This window comes from Micromesistius poutassou, assembly GCF_964030765.1.
Source record: "Micromesistius poutassou genome assembly, chromosome: 21".
In the NCBI taxonomy this organism is placed as follows: domain Eukaryota; kingdom Metazoa; phylum Chordata; class Actinopteri; order Gadiformes; family Gadidae; genus Micromesistius; species Micromesistius poutassou.
This window is the reverse complement of record NC_140291.1, coordinates 9208665-9225569: the sequence shown is the minus strand read 5'-3', so window position 1 is coordinate 9225569 and position 16905 is coordinate 9208665. Positions and strand designations below refer to the sequence as shown.

General features: G+C 43.1%; 1 protein-coding gene across 1 annotated transcript in view; it reads right to left on the bottom strand.

The window, feature by feature from the left end:
- Positions 1-1070: 1070 nt before the first annotated feature.
- The window catches only part of mtr (5-methyltetrahydrofolate-homocysteine methyltransferase), a 38197-nt gene continuing 22362 nt past the window's right edge, over positions 1071-16905 (bottom strand). The window contains exons 21-33 of the mRNA XM_084485367.1: positions 16752-16859; positions 16187-16287; positions 15965-16032; positions 14717-14837; positions 11775-11856; positions 11438-11536; positions 7764-7839; positions 7437-7592; positions 6819-7018; positions 6182-6382; positions 5353-5548; positions 4291-4403; positions 1071-3257 (exon numbers count right to left, since the gene is read on the bottom strand). Of these exons, the coding sequence (XP_084341493.1) occupies positions 3168-3257; positions 4291-4403; positions 5353-5548; positions 6182-6382; positions 6819-7018; positions 7437-7592; positions 7764-7839; positions 11438-11536; positions 11775-11856; positions 14717-14837; positions 15965-16032; positions 16187-16287; positions 16752-16859 (1611 nt within the window). The 3' untranslated portion in view covers positions 1071-3167. The remainder of the gene's footprint in view (positions 3258-4290; positions 4404-5352; positions 5549-6181; positions 6383-6818; positions 7019-7436; positions 7593-7763; positions 7840-11437; positions 11537-11774; positions 11857-14716; positions 14838-15964; positions 16033-16186; positions 16288-16751; positions 16860-16905) is intronic.

Below are 16905 nucleotides of genomic sequence, written 5' to 3'. Positions count from 1 at the left end.
TTAATATAACATTTGCTTAGTGATTTATTCAATTTTTTTATTGGTCTTTCGATTATAATGTCACAACAATGCTGATATTTAATATATCTATTCTCTAGTCTATTACTCTATTTATCCCTCCATTATTTATGCTCTATTTATGCTCCAGCAGGGCCCTCCTGCTCCAGCGGGCCCTCCTGCTCCAGTGGGGCCCTCTTGCTCCACGGGGCCTGCCTGTGTGTTTCTCCTGCTCTGTTTCATTACAGGTCCCTGGGAGCTGGAGTCCATTAGTGCAACAGTGAGCAGCTGGCCAGTCTCTCAGGAGTACTTAAGACCTGGCTCTGTCTCTCTCTCTACACTCTCTGGCTCCATGTTCCAGTTGTTTGCTTCACGTTATGTTATACAACACCTTCCACCCATCACCTCAAACACATCTATCTATATAAACATTTATATAAGGATGTTTTTGGGTTGTTATCTTTATTATTCAATTTGTACGCTTTTCAGATAGTAAAAGTCCCATTGAGATTAAAAATCTATTTTTCAAGGGAGACCACACGTAGAAGAAGACAAAATAGGACACACAGGCAACATAGGGAACTCTTAACCATGGAAATTAAAAACATTGACATCTTAAAGAATCTGCCTCGAATTCTTTGATTTTTGATCTAAAAGCATTAAATGGAATACATTTGTTCAGTTTAAACTTTTCCTGCAATGTATTCCATGCCTCGGGGGCAGAATACACGAAAGCCCTTTTGTACGGGCATTTGGGACCGACAGTATAAAAAAGTTGTGAGAGCTGTGACGAATATCAGCACTAGGAAGTAATATCCTCACATAGCCACAGGGAGCAGTACCGAGCACATATAATAGCCAGCTGTAAGAACCGCACATAGCCACAAGAGGTCAGCATCAGCACACATAATGAACTAGGAGGCGGGCGCTCAACATCATGGCCAATCAGAGCACATTACACGTCACCTTTTGCTTCATAGCTGAGCCAGGTGGAACGAAATTCATCTGGCGAGAGTCAGGTTAACTTTTACCTGGTTAAATAGAGGTTAAATAAAAAAAAGCAACGAGGTAAAGATGGGAGAGCACTTTGCTTTAATGGTTGATGAAGCCAAAGACGTAAGCAAAAAAGATTCATGAAGAATTCTTGAACTTTATTCCGGCAGAGGGCTTAGACTCTCTACTCGAGTCAGTAAAACAGACGTTGGCTAAATGTAACATCGACCAAAACGCATGTGTTGCCCAGTGCTACGACGAGGCATCAGTCATGTAACAGTGCAACAACGGTGTGCAGGAACATTTTCGCCAAGAAGTGCCACATGCATACATTCATTGCTATGCACACAGACTAAACTTGGTTTTAGTTGACTGTGTGCATAATGTCAAACCAGTTTGCAATAGTACAGATGCTCTACAACCTTTTTTCTGGGTCTGTTGTTCTGTTTATAGAGAAACTACAAAAACTAGAGCCCACCAAATGGGTGGTGGAACTGACAAGATTATCAGACACACGATGGGCCTGCCAATTTTCTACACTGTGGGCAATCAACAGAGCTCTCCCTGCTATTTCAGTGACTCTCGCAGATGTGAGCGACCAGTCAAATGCTTAAAGGGTGACCGAAGCAAAATCCCTGATTGGATTGATTGATGGACAGTTTGTCCTGCATGTCATTATGCTGGAAAGCATATTCAGCCTCACAGAAATCCTCTCTCATCATCTACAGGCCACAAGTCTGGAGCTGGCATCTGCCAGTTATCTGGGCCTGGTTTCCTGATAACGTCCACTCTTGTCCAGAAAGAACATGCTGAAATCAATTGCTCAGAGATCGATTTTCCATTTCATGCGCAGGTGCATGACAGCTTTCTAAAAAATATTGCAGTCTTTGCGAATAAAACATTGCTTGAAATCCTTCTAGTAGGCCTAAACATTTATTTAACCATGGGCGAACATACCATAGCCTACACTGATTTAAAAAATATAGAAACAGTGGAGGAGATTGAGGCAATCACATCTTTAATTAAATCTGTATCTGTATTATATAATACTGTTTATGCTGAAACTGCTTTGCTTTTTGCTACCGTGGGCATCGAAATGCAGCGACCACATGTGAGGAGAAAAGCACAACCTCGTCATCTGCATCCTCGTCATCAACCTCGTCATCTGAGTTTGTGGTGAACAGTCAAACAGTGTCCAGAGAGCGATTGGAAACTTCAGACGGACCAAAGCGTTGGACATCAATTCAGTGATTGCCCGCTTTGCTGCTTTTTATTTTTATGAATTGGGATATGTATTGTTGTAAAACGCAACATTTAGTTGCTACATTCAATTATGTAGCATATTAGCCTGGGGATCATTGAATCTCGTTCATCTCTAGTAGTATTATGGTTTTTTTGTTGTTTTTGTTTCTTTGGCACCGCTACTGATGAGCGATATAGTGAGTGAGGTCGACTATGAAATGCGCCACCCACTGTTACGTCATAATGTGAAGCTTAACCCTCACTCGGGCAACAGAATAAACCGGTGCTCAGACGGAGATCCACACACAGCATAGTGTTGTACTACAGGTGTCTGAGAAGCCCTCTCTCGTCCAATGCGGCCAGGCAGAGCTCCACAAACACCTCGCTGCCATCGCCCCTTCATCGGGACGTCCATGAGTTTACTTTCAGGCTCCTCTGCATCATGAACAGAATGTGATGCTGGTTCATACCTGCACTCGATTCAGAGTGGAGCGTTCGATCCAGAGTGGAGCGCTCGATTCAGAGTGGAGGAGCAATCGATTCAGAGTGGAGGAGCAATCGATTCAGAGTGGAGGAACGCTCGATTCAGAGTGGAGCGTTCGATTCAGAGTGGAGCGCTCGACTCAAGAGTGGAGCGCTCACTTAGAGTTGAGGGGAGACTGGCAAAAACATAGGATTATACTTCTCAAAAATGATTTTAGCCTAGTGTCTGTTTTAGTAACCGTGACAAAATCAACCATGTTAAATCAACAAAATAAAAAACTTCTCACTGGCTCTTTAATCTACAATGTATACAAAAAACTGAAACAAACTACTTTGATGTACCGAGTTCATATCCATGGAAACCACCATCCAAACAAACAACCCTAACTTGTGCCATTCACAATCTCACAAAAATGTAATTCCAAAACTTGTTCTGGGATCAGATCTCCACTCTACTGGTCCGTCTCGTAGCCCAGGATGGGCCCCAGCCACCGCTCCACCTCGGCCACTCCCATCCCCTTCCTCCCAGCATAATGCTCCACCTGGGGAGACAATAAAGGGTTCCAGAGGTCACCTGAGGGAAGAGTTCCTGGCTGCAGAGGCTTCTACTGAAAGAAAACACTTAAGACAAACATGACAACACATGACTATTCAGGTCCCTCACCTCCAACACATACACATTGGGGATGTATTTATTTAATTAATTGAGATTCATTAGTTACTTTCAACCAACTTTCAAAACCCCAAAAGTCGACGGATCAATCAGCGCTAGGGAGGGGGGTTTAGTTCATAATGAGTCGTCATTGGGTGGGCAGCATTTGATTGACCCATGTGGGCATGGCCTAACGGGGGCCCTTCAATGTGCATTCTTGGCGAGAGAGAGGGCTTGGGAGGAAGTGATATCATTCTCAGGTATGTGGTTTTAGTGGTGAGAGGCCAGTGAGGGACTTCTGTCAGATATCGGCTTCCATTTCATGATTTCGAGACTTCAAATAAAGTTTGATTTGATTTGATTTGTAAGGTCAGATATTTGTATGTGTTGCAAGATGCAATATTAAGGCTAAGTGTGACAGTTTTTCTCCAGAAATTGAAAATAAAATAAAGTGATACCAATAACAATGCCAATAACGTAATAAGTTATTACATTATTGGCAAAAAGTTATTACATTATTGGCTCAACAACTTTATTATATTCTTGGCAAGTTATTATGTTATTGGCTTTATTACATTTAAATGATTATGTTATCGGCCGTTATTACGTTATTGGTTGCTATACTTCCTTCACGGAGAAAAGCCTCAGGGAAGCTTCAGGAAAGATTTTGTTAATTTTGTTATTTGGTCTATTTCAAATCCATGTTGTTGATCGCTACACTTTCGTTTGACACTGACATTGTTTTTGAAATGGTGCAGACTGCCGGGCTGTGTAATAGAACTGAACCCCCCCCCCCCCATCACCGATGGCTCGGCCCATTTTCTGGGCTCTGAGAAGTTGGTTTCAACAGGCGTGCGGCCAGACAGACCTTCAGTGAGGAACTGAAATGTGAACAAAGCCTACATGCATCTCTTTTGACTCACCTGTTCCTTGGTGACTTTCCCTACGGCAAAGTACTGGGACTGAGGGTTCCAGAAGTAGAGGCCAGAGACGGAGGCTGCTGGTGTCATGGCCAGAGACTCAGTCAGGTCAATTCCTGAATGAACGCATGTTAAAGTGCACTGAACATATGGAAACATCCATGAACATAGCATTCCATCATCTGGATGGGTTTGTATATTCAACATCAAATCAATTCCATAAGCACAGAACCATCAGTTAGTTTGTAAAAATGGTGCCATGTTCCAACAAAATTCAAAAGTAATGTACTTCCATTCCATTTCATTTGACCGTAAGAATTGAACCCTTCTCCTTGCTTTCCTTCACTGTAAGCCCCTGGGTACAGTGGTGCTTTTCTAGTTATTCTGAAGATGATTTGTACAGATTTGTTGTCATGATCATTTAACTTTTCTTCTTGGAGAATGAAGATGGATGTGGTTTCCAACAGAGCAGATAAAAAATAATCCTAAACATTTAAACACTAGTAGGCCTACTGAGTGAAGGTCAATTTCTGTTTTCAATAGCTCATGCTGTATATTAGATTCTCCGAAAATTTCTTCCACACTTTTGGGGTTGAATCAGATGAAGAAAGGTAAGAAATCCCTTGTACAGCCCCACCTGCAACTTGTGGGATTCTATTTTGTTTGTTCATCTTACACACAAAATGGTTCTATTATAGATTTAATAAAAATCCCATGAAATAACTTTCTGGGACAACTTTTGTTTGTAAGGTTGATACTGAATGGGCTTAGATTAGATTGATGCATTTGCCTAAAATCATTAGTTTGTAATATGCCTGTAGTTATATTGATTGATATGCTGCCATACATTTTACTCTCAGATTTGATCTTGGGCGTTCCTAGTGGACGCTACTTATTGTAAAACGCCGGGTAACTCCACCTGTCCGGAACAGCCAGTAAGTGTTGGTGAACGAACCCATTTTATTTTAGATTTGACTAATGAGGCTGAAATGTAGATGCAGTCTATGTTCAGAAGGGGTATTATTCCTGTGTAAAGGGGCCCAAGGTCTCTGATTGGGGGCTCACCAGTCTGTTCCTGGATGTTTGCCAGGCTCCACATGGTCTTCTTCTCAGAGTGGTCGGGCTGGCTGGGGTAGCCGGCGGCGGGCCTGATTCCCTGGTAGCGGACCCGGTGGAGGTCCGCCGTGCTGAGCAGCTCCTCCTCCGGGCTGTAGCGCCACATGTCTTTGCGGACGCAGGCATGGAGCTCCTCTGCAAAGGCCTGAAGGGAGCATGTTGGAGGAGCTTAGATCAGAACAGGCCTACATACTGGATGTGTAGACCAGTGGTTCCTAACGGGTTTCAGTGTGCAAAATACTTTTGAGGGTAAAATTGATTCACAAAGGCCCCAGAAATGTGACTTTTATAAAAAGTTTGGGTGGATTCCATTTCTCTCCTAGCTAGCCAGTGGTAAAATAACTACAGATACAACTACCTGAGAGTGGTATCCGACCATTGTCTTGATTCTCAAAACCGCAAGTCTTGAGAAATGAGCAATGCTAGTTTTCACACTCTTTTTTTCTCCAGAACATCCTTAATAAGATCTTTATAAAAATTGATGAATGTTATGATTGGATCTTACGGTCCCAATTGGATGAAGACCAAAACGATTTTAAAATCGCCCAGGATGATCTGACCATCAGATGATGAAGAACCATCAGAATGGTTCAGGGCTTTGCTAACCAAGAGAAGGAGACATCTGGGCTAATTATCCTGTAATATATACCCAGTGTCACTTCCATTTTATTATATTTTTATATATTCATACAATATATCTTGTGAAGGCAGTATGGGGTGGGATAGGGGAAGAATAAACAGATATATGTCTATGTACAGGCTGTACGTCTGACTTTACCTCAGCCAGCCGGTCAGCCAGCGCTTTGACCATTATACTGCTGTAGTCATCTCCTTGTTCCACAAACTGCTTGCTCAGCTCCTCAGCTCCAAACACGCCCACGGCAAAGAGCCCGATGTAGTCGGCCAACCCGCTTTCTCTGGGAGCCACGAAGTCGGAGAGGCAGAGGTAGGGCTCTGAGCTAGCGCTGTCTTTCTCTGCCTGCGAGCGACAAGAGAGACAAACGGATGAGTGGTAGGAACCCGATTAAGCACCACTGATTCGAAGCTAGCTTAATAAAGAGCTAGCTTAATACACCCAGTATAATACACACTTTAAAGGTCACATATTATACCACCAGGTGTGAGTGTGATTAGCCATTACAAGCAGTTACTTGTGATGTCAGAAATCGGCCTCTTCTGACATCCCAAGTGGGCGTGTCCACCTAGATGTGTGCTGGATAGATCAGTCTACCAGCCTACCCAGTGGACTGTAGCAAATGTTGCTCATCTATCCGTCATACATCTAGGTGGACATGCCCTCTTGTGATGTCAGAAGAGGCAGATTTTCAAAATGGCTTGTAACGGCTAATCACACTCAAACCTGGTGGCATAACATGTCACCTTTAAAGATGTTCTTTTAAGCCGTGCAGGAGTACCTGCTGTCGTAGTCCGTGGAACTTTGCGATGGGCTCTGTGTTGCAGTGTGGCGTGGCGTCTTCTGAGTAGACATGGATGTCATCCCCTACGCTTTGCGCCGGCCAGAAGCCCACCAGACCCTTACCCCAGAGTCCTTGGCTGTCAATCAGACGGTTGAGGAGCCCCTGGGCTTCGTCAAACACCCGCCTGGCCTCTACGCCTGCAGGTCAGAGGTCACCACGTCTCTTTTAATGGAGCCCATACGGACATTCTTCATGTAGGAGTCAATCCATGGCACAATGTTGTAAAGGCCAATATGTGACGTCATAAGGGGCATGGTCAAGGAGGAGTACTACGGTCCTGAGGTAAAGGTTTGATGTGAAGGAAGACAGCCTGCTTGTCTGAGCGTTCAAAGACGAGAGTGAATAGGACCACTTGACTTGACTGATTAGTATAATGTTTATTAGATAGGCATTTGATTTCGAGTTTATCATCATTTTGTGTTATGTATGTGTGTGTAAATAAGTGTACTTGACCATTTTCCCTAAACCCTGGTTTTATATTTTTCTAGTCAGCCACACTACAAAGGTCGCTACTAGGAGAGGGCAGCCTCCCATCAGGAGAGGCTCTTTTCATACCTACGGTCTTGTCCTTGAATATTTTGGGGTACCCTCTGTTGGGGTACTTGCCCCTGAGCTGCCAGACGTCGAAGAAGGGTTTCCAGTCGATGAAGTCGATGAGGTTGCGGAGGTTGTAGGAGTCAAACACACGGGTTCCCAGAAACTGAGGCTGCACTGAAAGATGGGGGTGAACTTTATTTTACTAACTGTGAGAATAGTACCCCAAATTCTACTAATGGACTAAATGCTTAATTGTTCAACAAATCTACTTTAACATGGAAGTGATGCACTGTTGGAACAAGACACTGATAGGTTTATTAAATCCCTCAACCTATTCTTCCTCACCTGGTTGTGGTTGTGCAGACCAGTCGATGTGGAGGCCCTGGTCTCTGGCCTGGGACAGGGAGAGGTAGCGCCGCTCCTGAGAGAGGACCATTCATCAGTATATCATTAGGTCAGGAGGTAGAGCGGGTTGGCTGGTAACCGCAAGGTTACCAGCTGAGTGTCGTGGTATCCAAGCAAGACGCCTCACCGTAATTGCTCCTGATGAGCTGGCTGTCGCCCTGCGTGGTTGACTCCGCCGTGAATGTGTGCATGAATGGGTGAATGTTAGTCAACACTGTGAAGTGCTTTGGATAAAAGCGCTATTTATCATCATTCATGATATTTCATCCTCACAGCAAAGTCATACGAGTTTTCATGGAACACAAACACATCGACCACACACCCAATCAACCTGTCCACCTATTTCTGAAGTGATGGTATTATTCACTGTTGTTAAACTGATGTTATATATTGTTTAACGTGGGCAGATTACACACTTATAGATCCCCGCTACAAGTAACCAGATTGGGTGATACGAACATGAAGCAAAAGAAAATGAACCCAAATCTGAGCTGGTTTGCTGTCAGACATGTCTCTCTAAAGGCCGATTAGGGAGACTCCATGGGTGGCATATGGAGCTGGTCCACCGCACCGCTTCCTCCGCTTTCTGTTCATGCATTTTGTTCAACTGGCCGAGTCTGATTGGACTCTGAGGCTGGGTGAGGCTGCACACCTGTTGCACATTGAGTAATCAGTGTGCACAGGTTAAACCAGCCATCTCCACACACACTCAAGAGAAATCTCCTACCAGGCAGCACCAGGGGCCTCATTTATAAAGGTCTCTGCACACGAAAATGTTGCGGAAACAGGGATGAAATGTGCGCATCTTTCACCGCCAACGTCGTGATTTATAGAAAAATTCCTTGCGGAAAAGAGTGCGCAGTTCTACGCATCCTTTCACCCTGGAGTAAAGGTCCCGCAAAGTTTTTCAAACAGTGATCTCCGGAGACGACAACAGAAAGTTGGTGGCGGTAATGCACCATATCGGTTTGCAATCCGCCAATAACGCCAAAAGAAGAAGAACACGCTACCTCCCGACATAGACATCTGATATAAGATGTCTATGCCTCCCGATACCCAACGCACATTGCGCACCACATACTATGACTTCGGATTTATTTATTCATTTTATAAAAAGCACCCATTATGAAATATGAATTAAGGCAATATTATGTTCAACACACTACAACCCATTGAAATCACAATCCTCGGCCAGACCAACTCTATCACTTAAGTTGTATTAATTTTCCTGATACATATATATGTAGGCCTACATTAAATTAGCCTATATGACATAGTAATTAATTATCATATTGGTACAAGGCCAATAAATAATGCTCCTGTTGGCCTCTGTATTCTAACGGGCTAAAATATGGCAGCTTTGGAATTGCTCGAGAATTTAGGGAGGGGTATGAGACGAGAGCGTGTGTAATGTATGCGTGTGTTCCCGTGTAATGATAGGTCAACGAAGGCTCCTTATATACTAGGAATATTCATTGATTAATTAGCATTGACCTTATAGGGACTATTATGGGACGAACTTGGGAGGAGCATGGCGCTCGTGCACGCACGCCAAATTCAACACAAGTTGGTATTTATAACGAGAAGAGTGTGTACAGGTGTGCGCCGCACGGTTTTATAAATCTGAATATTTTTGTGCGTACGCACGTTCTGAGGTTTGGGCGTACGCAATGTTTTAGGGAGGGTTTTACGCAGAGTTTTATAAATGAGGCCCCAGGCCATGTATCATTATATGCAAACCGTACAATAAACCGACTCCAACACCACCACCCTGCGTCCTTGTCTGGAGGAGCCCAGTCACCTTGGTGGTGTGCAGCAGGTGACTTTGGTACAATCGATCTTTAGCACCAGATGCTCCATGAAGCTGATGCTTGTAAGTGGAACATAATGGAGTTAGTGGAGTTATACCTGGCAAGCACTCATAGGTGTAGATTTCAGGGGGGACACAGGGGACGTGTACCCCCCAATATTTGGAAAAGGTAGAATTGTCCCCCTCAAAAAAAAAAGAGGTAATGAAAAACATTTCGGGGGGCTCAAAACATTTATATATCCTTCTGACCTGTAAATACATTTCCCAATCATTCCAGACACCCCTATAGTGGACCATACCATCTTAACAGTCACACGCACGTGCGCAGGCACGTTACTCTCACTAACGCCTCTTGCACACTACCTCCATCAACGGACGCATCTCATTGACTTTGCATGGGGCGCCCTCGAAATGCATTGTGGGTCCGTTTGTCGGCTCCGTGGCCTGCGTCAAAAGTTGAGAAATTTTCAACTTTTCGGGAAGCGACGGGTCCGTCGGCCAATCAGATTGCGGTTATGCAAATACACTAGTGTGCCGCTACTTGGACTCTGTCCAATGAAATGGTCTTTGTGATACAACCCGCCGTGGAAATGTCAAAAAGCCGGCCAGCAGCAGGGATTTAAGAATGGATTTAAGAATTGGGCGATTGCTGTGGTACACGTACAGGGGCAACACTGTCCTTGCGACTACAGGATCCATTTAGCAATAACAACAACAAGCAGGAAGACGCAGGAAAAAGCCGGCTTAATAATGCCTGGTGCAAGGAGAGCACAAGGAGAGTGTTGCCCCTGTTGCAGGCTGAGTCCACAAAGACTACTCCCCCATACGTCAGACACGCCCTCCGTCATCCGTCGACGGACGGAGGTAGTGTGCAAGAGGCGTTACGCTTGGTCGATGGATCAGGTCCGGTCAGGTAAGGAGTCGTGGTCTTTATACAGTCTATGGTTGCGGGCGCAGACAGTGACAAGAACAACAGGTTGGTGTCTGCATTAGTGTCCCATTAACTGTATAGAGGTGACACCACAAAAGTATATGAGTTAATGCCCGACAAGGTGTCCAATTATCAGCAATGAATGGACGACGTGGAGGTGAGAACTGTCACTAAGTAAATTTCCTATACATAGTAAAGAAATTTCTGCCATAAATTAATTCAGAAAAGGCACAAATTCAGCAGAATGCAGGAAATGAAGTGTTTGACGCTCAAAATTGGTCCCCCTCAATGTTGAATCCAAACCTACGTCCTTGCAAGCACTAGATGATTTTTCTGATTTACAAAACATGAGAGACCACAAACCTAATGATAGATGTTGATACATGTAACTGCTTTGGTCGTTTAGTGTGTGGAGTCCAGAATTCTGCCCCTACAGCTTCCAGACACTGACCGATTCCATTCCCCAACAACCGCATCCCGATTCTCAAAACCGGAACTCTAGCAAAGCAAGATTGCAATTGGGATTTGCCAGAGTTTGCACTGGGTTTTGCGGGACATCTTAAAGAACTACTAAAGAACTATGGACAAAGTCCCAGAGACGGGGTGAAGATTGACTGTACAGTTGCAGCCTGAGTTTTGTTGTGTTTTGGATCAACAAAAGCTGCTGATGGAAGCCATAGGCTCCATGTTTTTATTTGTCAGAAGGTCTCATAATGACAAATGCAGGTACAGTCATTATGATAAAATGTAAACGGTATAAGCTTGCTCACCGTACCGGTAAAACCAGAAACGCCCAACCTGAGATGGATTGCACTTAAATCATAGCTCTTTAAGCTTAGAGTACCTTTAAGTCAAGTTTCTGGGTCTTCTCACCTTCAACGAATCATAGTGCTCGTGTCTGAGCTCCTCGTACTCCTCTGTTAGCTCCTCAAAGAACTCCTCCCGTGCAGCGTCTTCAAGGAGCTGGGAGCACTGGGGCAGAATGGGGCAACGTTAAGTCTCATCGGGGACAATTATACAATGCACACAGTTTGTCCATGCACGCTCCTAGCAAAAAAAGCCATAGGGCACACACAACGTCCATTTGAACAATGCAGCCTCAATATTTCATATATACACACAGAATACCTCACATACAATGGAATACGGAGAAAGTATGAATGTATTGAATCTTTTAAGTAGACACAGTAGTCACACATAATTCACTTACCACTACAACACTTCTAGAGGCATCCAAGACATGGACCACCGGAGACTTGTAGCGCGGTGCAATCTTCACCGCTGTGTGAATCCTGAGGAGCACAAAGCATCCACATCACGGTACAAATCGGTTACGCTGATTTCATTTTGTTTTCTACTATGCATTCTGCCATATATACATTACAACACAGCCGCACTGATGAGCCACACTCAACAACACAGACGGACGGAAAATCCTAGCGGTGGGGTGTTGATAGATTGATCGACAATATATCCTTCTTCACAGAATCACATTTTTTACAGCTCTGAAATTGTTTAATTTAGCTCTAAAATAGTTTAGAGCTCTGAAACGGTTAATTCAAGTCGCAATGTGTTAGATTGAGCCCCTTCCAGGTAGTAGGCGGGAGACTTTCAGAATAAATATAACTTGACAAGTGTTCTGTCCACGTGGTGCAACTGTGTGACTCAAAGAGAGGGGGTATCAATAGTTAGACTCTTGTAAACATTTTGTTGCTGTAGAAAATATCAGTTATAGGATGTGAATGGACTACAGGTAAGTCCAGGTCATTTGAAGCTACGAGCTAGCTGAAATGTTACACATTGCTGCTCTATTTAGTTTAATATTATTAAAAGTATTGAGTTATTTAATCACAGGTATTGGTATTTGGGTAACACTTATTCCTTTTTACTGTTGTCGTGTTGACTAGATTACAACTAATTCCCTTTGAGGAAGTCAGTAACGTGTTGGGTTTTGGTTCATGCAACAGGGTCAGATTGTGTTCTACATTCAATCAAACTGCATAAGGTCAACTGGATTCTGTCCGATACCCCCTCTCACAAGTGGTCCAGGACGGCTTGGTTTGGTCTGCGCCCCAGTTAAATTTCTGCATTTATTTTTTATTTTTATTTAACCTTTATTTATCCAGGTGAGTCCCATTGAGACCTTTAGCCTCTTTTTCAATGGAGCCCTGACATACAGACATAAAGATATTGCACAAAAAACATAAAGCATAGAAACTGATCACGTAGACATTACACAAAAATACGACGAAACATAGAATCAGAGCACGTAGACATTGCACAAAATTTGACAAAACACAAAAACAGAGCACAGACAAAACATACTTAACTTAACATACTTCAACAAAACATACTTAACACTGGGAAGATTAGATCACAAGAAACAGGTAAGACAAAGTAAGAAACAGTTTGTCTGTTTGTTAAATGCCAAATGTCAAAAGACAAAGAGAAAGTGTTAGAGCTTTCTTCACTGTAAAGCCACCAGTGACACCAGTGGACCTCCTACTCTCAGGCATTGTTTTTTTAAATGTTTTTTTAACCTTTTTCACAAGGATTTGGATTGGAACAGACACAAAATGGCATGCGTGTAAAAGCGCCATGTGACCATGCAGATGTACAGAACTAAAAGTCCACTTAGTCTTATTTTAAACAAGCGTTTGTTGATGTGTTTAGTGCTGCTGGTTTAGAGACAGAAGACACAGGCAGCCTCTGATCAAACACGGCCCTGGAGTGATGCCAAAACAAGTCCTCCTCGTTCCTCTTCCTCCACATGAACGATATCTTTTATGGTTTGAAGCGAGTATTTCTACATGATATATAATGATATATATCTTTATTAAGTGAGTGAGCATCATTCCATATTTTTTGGTCTTATGCAGGTGCATCTCAATAAATTAGAATATTGTGAAAAAGTTAATTACATTTAAAAAGTGAAACTCATATTATATAGATTCATTACACCCAAAGTGAAATATTTCAAGCCTTTATTTGAATTAATTTTGATGATTATGAAAAAAAATAAAAACTCATGAAAACCTGTATCTCAGAAAATTTGAATATTGTGAAAAAGTGCAATATTGTAGATTGTGTGTAGGTGTCACACACAATCAGCTAGTTACCTCAAAATACCTGCAAAGGTTTCCTGAGCGTTTAAATGGTCTCTCAATCTGGTTCAGTAGGCTTCACAATCATGAGGAAGATTGAGGAGAAGGAGATTGTATAACGGACCCAAATATCCAATAGACATTCGTCTCCTCTTTGCGGGTGCCTGTTACGTCCAAAAAGGCGTATGGTTTTTAGAACTGGATCGGACCAAGGTGCGTTCGCTTTCACATCTCAAGTGAACCGCACCAGGGTTCGTTTGGAAGCGAACCGAGACCACCTCTCCGGCTGGGTCTCGGTCCGGCTGTTTGGTCCGCTCAAGAGTTGGATGGTTTGTATTCACTCCAGCCCAAAAGGTCCGCACCAGCCATTTTTTCGGTTTGGTTCGAACAAAACAAGGCAGGTGTGAATACGCCCTGAGATTCACCTATATTGTGTTGCTCATAATAAAATGATATAATACAATTAAAATAAATAAATAAATAAATGTATTAACATTTTTCAGAGAGCATGAATATCATGTCTTTGTCAAGTTATCATACATATATATAAGTGTACGAGTGAGTCAATTTCAAACCTTGTGCTTGACTGTTGGAAACACACTGTTGGAAACACCCTAACCCAGTATAGTATTATTATTATTATAGTATTATACTTTTTGTGAGGTGTAAATGCAACAATGTGATGTTACTAAACATGTATATGGAGTGATGCAAAGGTTCTGTTGACTCAACCTGCCTGTCTCCCGACAAAGAGAGTAAGAAGCTTGTTGCATTCAATAGTAATTATTCAATGCATTTATAAAGCGCTTTTCAAGACACCCAAAGTGATTGGGAGTTTGGCCTGACCCCAGAGCTGACTCCTGACCCCAGAGCTGGCTCCCAGAGCCCAGAGCTGGCTCCAGACCCCAGAGCTGGCTCACAGACCCCAGAGCTGGCTCCTGACAATCCTGAAAACAATGATGTCCTAACAAACAGTTCAGCTAAATATAAAGGTGGTCAGCCTGTACATATTAGGGCATCCCCACACATTGATGTTGTCAGGTCTCACTTTGAGGTGGTGGCTCCTCCGATGAGCAGCGGTATCTTCAGCCCCAGCCTCTCCATCTCCTTGGCCACATGGATCATCTCGTCCAGAGACGGAGTGATGAGCCCCGAGAGACCAATGAAATCTAAAGGATGTTCCAGATAATATTAAACTAGTGCTATGTAAAAAAAACTGCCTTGGACAACCTACAAGAACATCATGGATGAACACAGCCTCATCATCCGTTTAAAAGGCATTTGTAAAAATTGTCCCCCTAGAGAAAGCTCCCTTCAGCTCTCCAGTGTAAAGGTGTTCATTAGAGATATAGAAGAATAATCCGCATCCAAAAGGAACTCAACATTGAAATCAGTGGTGGAGTCTTAAGTGTAACGATAAGTGGGCATCCTTCAAACAAATGAAGTTACTCATCTCCTTGTCTGGACCAAGTGGATTAGTCTAGTTCCCTCCAGAGTCCTACAGCCTAAGCTTTGTTCGAATGGTTCGATGTTTCCATGTGTACGGCGATGTTGGGGAAGACTGAACGGATACAGCTGAGAAGATGTTAGATTACAGATGGTTAAGTTTAGGTATTAGGTTAGAGATAGTTAAGTTAGGCATTAGGTTAGAAATGGTTCAGTTTAGGTATTAGGTTAGAGATAGTTAAGATAGGTATTAGGTTAGAGGTGGTTAAGTTTAGGTATGATGTTAGAGATAGTTAAGTTAGGTATCAGGTTAGAGATGGTTAGTTTATGTATTATGTAAGAGATGGTTAAGTTATTAGGTTAGAGATGGTTAAGTTAGGTATTCGGTTATAGATGGTTAAGTTAGGTATTAGGTTAGATATGATTAAAGGGGACATATTATACCACCAGGTGTGAGTGGGATAAGCCATTACAAGCCGTTTTAAAAATGTGCCGCTTCTGACATCACAGGTGGGCGTGTCCACCTAGATGTGTGCTGGATAGATCAGTCTACCAGCCTACCCAGTGGACTGTAGCAAACGTTGCTCATCTATCCGTCATACATCTAGGTGGACACACCCACGTGTGATGTCAGAAGCTGCACATTTTCAAAACGGCTTGTAATGGCTAATCACACTCACACCTGGTGGTATAATATGGTTGAGTGTAGTTATTAGGTTAGAATTGACTTGGCTCAGGTAGAGCCTATCCAAGTATGTCAGCGATGTTTAGTCTCCCCCTCCTTGAAAGAGGGTCCACATACCATCACCAACCCCACAGTGGTCCCTGTTACATAAGAGACGAGTCCTACCTGCTTTACGCTCAATGGCCTCTCTGAGGATATTATCACAGGAAACCATCACGCCCAGATCGATCACTCTAAGGAACGTTGAAAGAAGGAAATAAATGACAAATTATTATTATGATCATTTTTACCTTAAACATTAAAACACACACACACACACACACACACACACACACACACACACACACACACACACACACACACACACACACACACACACACACACACCTGAAGTTGTTGCATCCCAGCACCACCCCTACGATGTTCTTGCCAATGTCATGGACGTCACCCTTCACGGTTGCAATGACGATGGTGCCCTGGTATGGATCCTGAAAATATTGGAACGGACGTCCAATGAAATTAATAGAATGAGATGACAAAACTATGATAACCATAATCCTGAGTATAATTTAGTAGAGCTTATTAAGGCTGACGCCTCATAAGCTGTGTTTCCACCACAGGAACTTTCCCCAGAAACTAGGGGAAAGTGTTACTAACTACTAAATTACTAATACCAAAGTGTGTTTCCACCACAAGAACCTTTGTCCAAATGAAGTTCCGGGGACATTATTATACCATTAGATTGGTTGAGTACTCAAAGCATTTTATTGCAGTAATTTCAACATCTGCAAACAGTTTTTTGTTCATTTTGACAAGTAACATATCATACAGTCCTCTAATTGCATGCAGCGGCTTCTCAAAAGTGACTGGATTGCTTCCAAGTGGCATGCCAGTAGACCTGGGCCGAGGACCACAGGAATACAGAGATACACGTGAGCCCCGTGGAACTCACAGTCTCCTCCATTGTCCCTGAAGACGCCAACTTCTCTTGGCGTTCCTTCTCCATCAAGGGGATGAGGTAGCTCACAGCCTTCTTCATCACACGAGCTGACTTAATCACCTACAGAAATGAAAAACAACATGAGATAACAGATGGTGATAAGATG